Source organism: Phaethon lepturus, unplaced genomic scaffold (assembly GCF_000687285.1).
Source record: "Phaethon lepturus isolate BGI_N335 unplaced genomic scaffold, ASM68728v1 scaffold19149, whole genome shotgun sequence".
In the NCBI taxonomy this organism is placed as follows: Eukaryota; Metazoa; Chordata; class Aves; order Phaethontiformes; family Phaethontidae; genus Phaethon; species Phaethon lepturus.
The window spans coordinates 1-9,714 of record NW_010565080.1 but is presented as its reverse complement, the minus strand read 5'-3'; the positions used below and the strand labels follow the sequence as shown (position 1 = coordinate 9,714).

General features: G+C 38.8%; 1 protein-coding gene across 1 annotated transcript; it reads right to left on the bottom strand.

Moving 5' to 3' along the window:
- Positions 1-271: 271 nt before the first annotated feature.
- On the bottom strand, positions 272-8,404 carry QDPR (quinoid dihydropteridine reductase; the record flags this gene model as incomplete). Its single annotated transcript, XM_010295059.1, has 5 exons — positions 272-651; positions 2,635-2,718; positions 4,127-4,235; positions 6,637-6,777; positions 8,308-8,404. Coding segments are annotated over 5 exons (537 nt in total), but the record flags the coding sequence as incomplete, so codon positions are not given.
- Positions 8,405-9,714: the final 1,310 nt, after the last annotated feature.

Below are 9,714 nucleotides of genomic sequence, written 5' to 3'. Positions count from 1 at the left end.
GTGCGTAATCTCTATATGGTTCCATTAACTCAAGTGGAACACTCGCAAGAAAACTGTTACAAGACTAGGACATTATATATGACTGCAGTGTTTCCTATAATTACAGCCAACATAATATGCAGGGGTGGCGTTATATTCTCAGACAGAAAAAGACAGACAGGCTACTGAAAGATGCACAGTAAGTTGCGAGAAAGACTTACTGACTGAGAAAAAAAATCAAACCATTATGTACGTGATTACATGATACAATTAAGCACAATTCCCATTTCAGAGACAACAGGTAAATCAACATATAATGCTCAGAATTAGGACATCTACAGACTGTAAAGCCTGCAACCGTCATTTAGAGACAAATACTTGATACTTGTTGATAAGCAAATGCTGATAGCTCACGACTGACAGCACAGAAGCATCACTTGAAATTGGATTCCATTAATGACATGACGACAATCACTGGATACAGACAACCATACAAATTATACTGGGAGACAGATTTTCCCATAGATTCTCCTTTGCTCAAGTTCCACCACCATAAGTGACTGACATCAAAGATGTGCTGCAATTAGTTCAGTCTTCCCTCCTGTAGTTATCACCTGGATTAGACTCCCTGAGTTTGGTCGATTCTTTCCCGTTATCCAGTCGTAAAAGGTTCTGTTTTAAAATAGATGAATAAAACAGGGTGAGTAGGAGGAGGAGGAAAAACCAACAACCTACTACTAATCAGGTGCATTGATGGGAAGCACAAAATAAAATCCTATTACTTCTCCTTCTTGTCCTATTGCCCTCTCTAGTGATTTCTATGTACGTTGTGAACTAGCAATGCCATCACTGGAACCAGACAGAGGCACAAAGAAATCAGTGGGGCTTTACAGCGCACACACAGGATGTTCAGAACATCTCAAAAGGAAAAGGCCAGAAGCTTAAAACGTCAAAATGGCCAACCAAAGTGGAAACTTTTTTCCAAGTTTTTGAAAAGGGGAAGGAGAGGCTTCTTAAATTGCCTTTATAGTATATAGCAGAAACATGGACTTAGACCTAAAACAGAGTTGCTAAACCCATTACTCTGCCAACAGGCCATTGTAACACTTAGACATTTAACTGCAAAAGCAGTCTTGGCAGAAGCACAGAAAGCCGTAAGGCATGCAAAACAGTGCCGAATAAGATGGACTCATTCTCAGTAGTACACCAGAACACTCCTTATCAAAATGTAATACAAACTCCTTAGTCAAAATGTAATACAGAAAGTGCAGTATATTTTTCAGGTCCATCAACCCTTCCACTACTGCAGACACAGCAACTGCCATGTTGGAACATCCTGTTATCTGACACAATGGCTTCCGGGGCACAAAATTCAAGTGCCATATAGGAAAAGATTTCCTGCATCCTTCCCAAGATGTCACCAACACTTAACAACATTGGATGTTTTTCTTCCACAGCCAGTGAGATATTCATTTTTCAAAGCTGGATTTAAAGTTTAGGGAATTAGAACCAAACAAACCAGTCAAACTAATTCTCCCATAAGGAAAAAAAAACTTAAAAATTAAAAAAAAAAATTTGTAAAACCACATCTGGCTAAGCCATCTCTGGAGCACAATAAATTAAAGATTTTTTTTTGAACATTTTTAGGTCAACTAAATTCAATTGATGGGGCCCTTTTAAAGAGCCACAAACAGCTGCATAGGCTTCTCACAACAAAGACCATTTCCCACTCTGACATCCAACTTTAAAAAAAAGAAAATCACACAAAAGGAAATCCAATGTCAGAACTAAACTATTCTCTGAACAATTAGCCACAGGTAAAAGCAATTTCAGTGTCAGTTCTACGAGACCTTAAAAATTTGTGAGCGTAAAGCCCTTTCCAATGTACAAATGTAGATTCATCTTTGTTTTTCCTCACAGAGGCAAGACAGTCATGTCCCGATTTTCTTCCTTTTGACAGCTCACCCTCAGCAGAACCTTTCCTACCCCCCATCACGTCGCAGAAAGCAGTACTTACGCTGCACCTTCTCTAACTGAAAGGTATGAGAAACAGTAAGCCTTGTAATCTCAGCCTGCTGTCACATAAGATACAGCTGAAGCTTCAGCTTTTTGCAACATCATTCAGGACACGCCTTTGTGGAGGATGGCAAACAACAAAAATTCTTGACTAAATTTTTCTGAACAAGAGCAGGAATTTTGCCAACTGAGAGAGGTGAATTAGCACACCACAGACTGGGCAGTAAAGTGTTGAAAAGAAAAAAAAAATCCCAACGTTTACATGCCTATTTGCAGTTTACCTTTACGCCAGACTACTGTCTCCTGCATCTGCTGTCTCCAATTTAATTTGTCTACAGGCTTTATGAGATTCTCTGGTACAGGCTTTATGAGATTCTCTGGCTTCCAACTACTTAAGGCTATCTCCCTTGTTGGAATAACTGGTGTAGAGATGCTGACATTGATGGAGTCAGGCTAATTTTCTCCAGTTAAGAAGCTTGTGCAATAAACCCAATGTGATTTAGGAAAATACACAACAAGGGCGTTACAGAAGGGAAAAAACCCACCCAAATCCAAGACAGCCATTTAAAAAGAACATGCAATAAGATACAGCAGCAAAAGGGACAGTGAGGAACTATCAGTTATCACATGGATACTCACTCAGCAATGAAGTCTAAGGGTGTCCAGGAGCTGAAATCCGCATCAGGCATTGATTTCCTGTTTGCCGGTGTATCTAAGGTAACACTGTGATTAAAAAAGATAAGCCTTTTATTCATACATCATGTTTCTGATGAGTGCCACCTGCTTCTATTCATTTCTCTAACATGTGCTTGACTTTTATACCACGTGGTATGGATTTCCCTTGCATCCTCTACATGTGTTAACAGCATATAGCCATCAGTTTTAATGCGTATCAAAGGCTCCAATCTATAACCCCTCACCTTCCTGGCTCACTGATGACATACAGCCCATTAGGGGTATCATTTAGCCCACAGCTCCCTTCCAGTCTCTCATGCAGACAGGGAATGGCAGTTAATATGCTTGTTCACATGTACTGCACAGCATATCTGTGCTACATCCATACTTTCAAACAGCCCCACGCCAGCTGCCAATGCAGAGGTTAAGTGCAGAAGCATAGGAAGTTTTGACTTTGATGATACATATTTACACTATATACAATGTTACTGAGGGGTGAACTTTTCACAACTCCCCCACTGAGATGCTGTTGACAATCCAAGGTATCATTACTCCCTTGAAAATTCACTCAAGAACAGAGTTTTGCATGAGAACTATGCAAGTGCAGAATGCCCAAAAATCCAGTAATCTTGGTGTCTGCCTGTCTGTAAAGCTCTGTAGAAGGCAGTGTCAATTATACAAACATTTTTAATGCCGTCGCTCTCTGACCTGAAGAAGTATGCATAAGAGCGTGTATATGAGGAATACAGAGCAGGGAGAATTCAGGTAGTGTTCCAAATCCCTATACAGAACTCCTTAGTCTTAAGTAAAGACCTGGCAAGAAAAATACTTTTAATTTTTGCAGCAGAATTAATAAACTTTGACATAGTGAAGACCTGCTAGGTCATCCACTTTTTACTAGTTTTCCTCATCGAAAAGAAAGCTGTGACAGGCAAATATAAGCTAAACTTTTTATCTTCCCAGATCCTCAAAGTAACCTAATTTTACTGATCAAGCACTGATATGCAGAACCTTATGAAGAAGCATCTTTAACCAAGTCAAAAATTGTCAATTAATCTTTTGCTTTACTATTATCACATAGTCAAGTCTAAAACTGTGCTGAAGAGCTCATCTCTTTTTTGGAATTCTGTCTACATTGCAAAAATGAAAAAAAAAGAAAATCACACATTAATGCATGTCTATGGTTAAACTTGTTAAAAGCAGATCAAATTTTAATCCTAACATTCACTACTGTTTTGCAAAGGAAAGGAAGAGAACTTAATCATTTTTTAGGGTGACTTGTGCATCATTTTGTTCATACATTCAAGATGCCTCCATTCTCTGTGGAACTCTAAGTAGGTTTGGGCAGCTGTTTGTGTAGTGTGAGCAGAACATTGCAAGCATGTCCACATGACTCTAGGTTACAGCAGCAACTAAATAAAACAACACAGGCAGAGGCAACTATGCAACCACTTACGGTAAAATGGCAACAGCAGCAGAACCAGATGGCAAGCCACTACTGGCACCAGCTAAACTCTGACAAAGCTGATGCACTGCTCCTTTGGCCATGCCATAGCCAATCATTCCTAACAATTAAAAAGAGGCAAATTAGAGCACAATCAATACAGCACTCAATATCATCAGTAGTATGACAGAAATTCACATTGTTTAATGAATATTAAGACCGCTTACCACAGCCAGAACAGAATCGAACTTTTAAAACATCAAAATATACACACTAAGAGAAAAAAGGGAGAAGGGAAAAACCAAAAAGCTCTTACTAGACATCCAGGAACTATCACAGAACTCAGTTTACTCAGCACTATAGAAATAAGCAGCTTACCAAGTTAAGTACATTTAGTTAATGTACGCAAATGTACCCTGAAGGATAGGCCTACAGGGCTAACCTTACAAATCTAATAGAGTAAGTGTGAAGATGCTCATAGACTTTAATAAAGTTAATCATCCATTAATTTTAATCACATGACTAAGGTATTTTCAGGTTTTGACCCAAACAGATACAGCTCACTTCTCTCCAGAACTGCAGTTCACTTGGTCAGCACCCCAAGTCTGACAGGCCCTTTGGAGAAAACTACAAAAGCAAACCCCCTCATGGTAGAAAACTACTAAATAACCTGAAGGTAAAGCAAAATTCTTCCTAAATACTGTTGCTTTCTAGGCGGACAGTATTTAGCAGTCTAAGAGCAACAGGAACGAGAGCATAAGGCACACAGGTCAGGCAAAAGATCTGGGCAATCAGGGTGCTATAGATACCGGGAGACATCTCAGACGATCTGCCAAGCAGTCCAGACACAGGTTAAGGACGTAAGAAAACATAAACGTATTTTGTCTAGTACAACTGGATGCCTTTCTACCCATCTATACAACTACACAACCCCATTCCCATGTTCCCTAAAAAGCATTTTGTATTAAAGTTACAAAGGTAATTTTGCGCTGTAAATGCGTTTCCATTACATTCAGTTAGACATATTGTATAACATCCATTTTTATTAGGAGGAATCATGGCCAGCAGCAGCTAACTTATTTTATTGTTATGCTAAAAATATTTGCATCTCCATCACATTTCCCTCTTGTCTTGTCTAAACCAAACATTCCAAGTCTTCTTAAGCCTTTTCATGCTTCTACATTTCACAACCATCACTGTCAGACCATGTCTGTAACCGTTTATGTAATTTTCAGTATTCCTCAGTTTCCATTATGCAAGTCAACATTTTCACAGAGGAAAAGAAAAAAAAAAAATATTATACTAACAGCAAACAAGGAAGACTGCTCCTTCCATAACAGCGGGTAGTAACAAGCCTAACAAGTCATATTTACAAAAATTGAGTAACAATTCTTTCCCAATTCTTCCTCATGTTAATAAGTTGCATGTGTTTGCCCAAAGCACTGCTGTGTTTTTTAGAAAAATCCAGACTTGTTGAAAACAGCTAGTTCAAAACATGAAAGCAAATCACTTTGATTCCTGTGTTGTGGTCCCTACCTCCCAGAACCACACAAACAAGAAACATGACAATTCGCAAGAGTTCACATTTTTTCATTTGTATATGGTCAGTCAGTAGTACACAGTAAATTATTCATCTGCTTATTCTCATAAAATAAAACCTTTTATCTTCGGACTATGACAGATGCAGCTGTAAACATAGAAGATAAATCATTAACTAGAAAATATAGCATATTTTTCCTAAACAGTTTTACACACAGCTTTCAGGAATATTCATAAATTTTATATGTTTTAAAATTGTAGTATCTATGTCTCATCAAAATATTATTGAAGTCACACTAATAAAAGATTGGGAAATAAGAGTATTTGTCTCAAAAACTTTCCTCTCCCTGCCTGTGGGCTTGTGTGTCAGTGCTTTTTTTTGTTTTAAATTGCTCCCAGCTTTCTCCCTCTGTGCAGACCAACACAAGATGAAAAAAAAAATTCAATAAAGTTTGTATTAAATAGCTAGTGGAGGGCAAAGATGAAGGTCAACATGCTTATCTGTGTCTGAAGCAAAGGTAGACTGGAATCAGAACACGAACAGGACGAGCATAGTTAACAGAATCAGCCGAGTCATCACCAACAGAAAAAATGGGCAATTAAGGACTCTGCCTTTCAGAACACAAATAGGAGATTTAACTTTATTTAAGCACTGTACTTGCAGCTTGCTGTGTGCTCCTATTCATTATTTTCCAAACTCTTTTTTTTACTGTATTATATATTAGCCAAGTACATTTCACCAATGCATGTCAAATATTATTTAAATACTGATTCTATCAAAAAGAAGCACTGCAGCTTCAAGAGATTCAGTATTGCTACCTATAAAATTACACTTTCCTTAAGTGTTTGAGCAGCAATTTTCCATTTGTACTAGACATCAAGAAACCGGGGAGTGAAGCTGTTGCTTCACAAACAAGAATGCTCAGACTAACAGACAGCTGTAACTGCTGATGTTGCAGTGGTTATCATGCATTGCATTTTACCTGGGGTTCCAGATAAAGCAGCTTGAGCTCCTGTCAAAGTCAAGAGGCCGCCTTCTTTCAGATGCTTTGTGGCTAGGTGGCTGGAAATAGTCGATGTCCAGATGCTCTGCTTCCACATCAGATCACAGTTTTTGTATAAAGCTGATTAGGAAGAGAATTAGTGAAGTTAACTAAAAGATAGAAGACTTGTAACTCTCATTTCCTTACTGTCACACAGAGTGCAACAGCACTATACAATGGGACTATGAAAACATGCTTTCTACTTCCACATTGGGTAAAACATCAGTTTATGTCTTCTACCTCCCTTCTATTTGGGCTCCTAATGCCAGCTTTACAGCATATATTCCAGGCAATTACCTTTCTTGCTAGCAGAAATAAAAAAGCCAAACACACATAAGATCGTTCCATTAGCTCTCCATTAATGGTTCAAAGATTTTCCAAGTTGTTGAAAATTCTGTAGGGGTTGCCTAAATCTATGTCGAGGATCTCAGAACTCTCACATTAGCTTCATCTCACCCTGTAGCAGCATAATCTGTCTCTTTCTGTAACTTCCTCACTGGCTGCAAAAGAGCTATGCTCCATTACTATGCGGATAGAAGACTCCAAGAGGTAAAGGAGTTGAACAAAAAATATTTCGTATCACCAGATTACTTCTTAAACTAAGACACAGTCTGTCTGTCTGATCATTCTGGTATGGAATATTAAAGATGCATCCACCTGCACTGTACTGAGTGCGCATTGCAGTACCGCTACGTACTGGAGTGCAGCCTCTAGTAAGGCAGCTGACTGGGGGAGATACACCAGTAACTTCAAACGACAGCAAAACCTGAACTCTCACCATTGCTTTTTACTATCAATATCTGCATGGGAAAACAAGAAAAACAACAGCTAGCCATGTCCAAGATTTTAGTGTTCAGAAAGAACCATTTCCATAACACAATATGGAAGAAGCGTAAATAACTCTGTGATTTACACATGGCCTTTCCATATTGCCTCTCTTTAAAAAGAAATCTTTCCCTGTAATGTCCAAACTGGAAGGGGGGGAAGAAGAGGACACATTTTACCAGATTTACTCCAGACAGAAAACAAGGCTGTTTTTTTTAAACTTGTATCTCTACACTAGTGGGTAAAGTAGGAAATTTCATTCTGAATATTACATGTTTAAAAGATTTTTTTTAAACAGAAGGCTTTTTTCCGATCTCTGGTCATTAGACAGCTCCTTCCAATGCTGTATTGCACAGTAATAACTCAGAGAACTGCAGGAGGCAACTGAGGTTTTATGCATAAAGCAACGAATCGGGAAACAACATCAATGCTTCCTACCCAGCCACCATCTTACGGACCTTGCCTGACACAGGTAACCTTGGCAAAAGTTAGTTCACAGATAATAACGCTGAGCTTCATAATGTGCATCAAGATTCTTCTGATGAAAAATGGTGCCATCAGGAAGTACTACTGAGAATCTAAGTGCTGTGCAAATTTAACAGATAGGAAAAACCTCACAGAAGTGCTAAGAAGCCTCGTGACTGAGCTATTTTGTACTTTTACGCTCATGTCCTCTTCTAGACTCAGGAAGCAAGATGATCCCAAATAGCTTTATTACCATGATTTTTAAGGATTCCCCTCAGATTTGTTCATGTGTTCACCAGCATGCATGTACCAAAGGCTTACATTTAGATTTGGCACTGCCTCCAGCCCATCCTCCTGCTACACACAAGATTGCATCCACCTTTTCTTCACCAAGAAGTTTTCCAACCTCTGCTGTCACCTTCAATATACAGAACAAAAACATACTGAAAACACTAGACTGATAAAATAAAGAAGTAAATATCAAGACTGCCTTAAAGTTACTTTTTTCCAGTTATGTGGCTGAGTAACACAACACATAGCAATTTAAACAGCTGCAGAGTGATCATTTATGATCTATGAACTCAAAACAAAATGATTGTATCTATAGGTAACTGTAAATGAAAGTCAGACCATGCAGTGCATGATGTCACTGGAAATAACCGACTTGGGCAGGACTGAAAGATCTGACCCTTACCTGTACAAATAACAAAAAGTTTTATTTGTGACTTGCATTTCAACAGGTTCTTCTCTGGGTATGGTGCTGTTTAATATGGGAAATGAAACTCCAGGTCTGACCAGGACTACTGCTGTCACTTTTGATGACAGTGCAAGAAATGAACTACAGATTTGTGTGTTCAAAAAACATGTAGACGTGGCACTTCGGGATATGGTTTAATGGGCATGGTGGTGTTGGGTTCATGGGTGGACTTGATGATCTTAAAGGTCTTTTCCAACCTTAATGATTCTGTGAAAGATGAGCCTTCTTATTGCTCCTATCTAGACCACAAACATCAGTTTGAGTCTGGCTCCTAGATTTGAGTTCGTGTACTTTTAGATATCCAGTATCTTCTTCTCTTTCAGACATAAGACTTCACAGTAGGTAATGAATTCACTGGCTATGAATTTTCTCTGCCAAACTGAAAAGCAAGCAATCCATCTCTCAGCAAAAAAAAAAAATCCACTGGTTTTCACAAGGGCTCAGCATTGAAAAATATGTTGCAAACATTCTACATTATTCTTTAAAAGCCTTAACAGTTGTGTAGATATAAAGAAAACATATTGGTTACTGATCCAGTTTAATCAATAAGAGTAAAAAAATAAATCCTACCTCTTGAGAATAAAGCAGAGCCGTTTTAGGCTAGCTTGGGTTCTCCCATATTTACCTTTGCGGAAACCAGTGCATTCCCTAGGGATCCCACCGGGGCTTAGGGTTTCCATACTTTGAGACCATCACCTATCTACATAAAACGCATTTAAGAGTTAGGACGCTAGAAAGAAGTGTTGCGTTTTAAGATGTCCTAAACCATCTTCATTATACTCATCTGATTCAGCCTGCGACTTCTCAAGTCACCAAGAGAAAAATAATGTAAAGCTGCCTTAAGTGCTGAACTCGAACGTCCCAGGTCAAGCTCTTTCTGCGCATTCATGCATGCATGTAAAAGGAAACGACAGAAAAAAGAAAAAGCGGCGCGCAGCGGCCGAGGTCTTCGGGATCACCGGGCAGCAGCA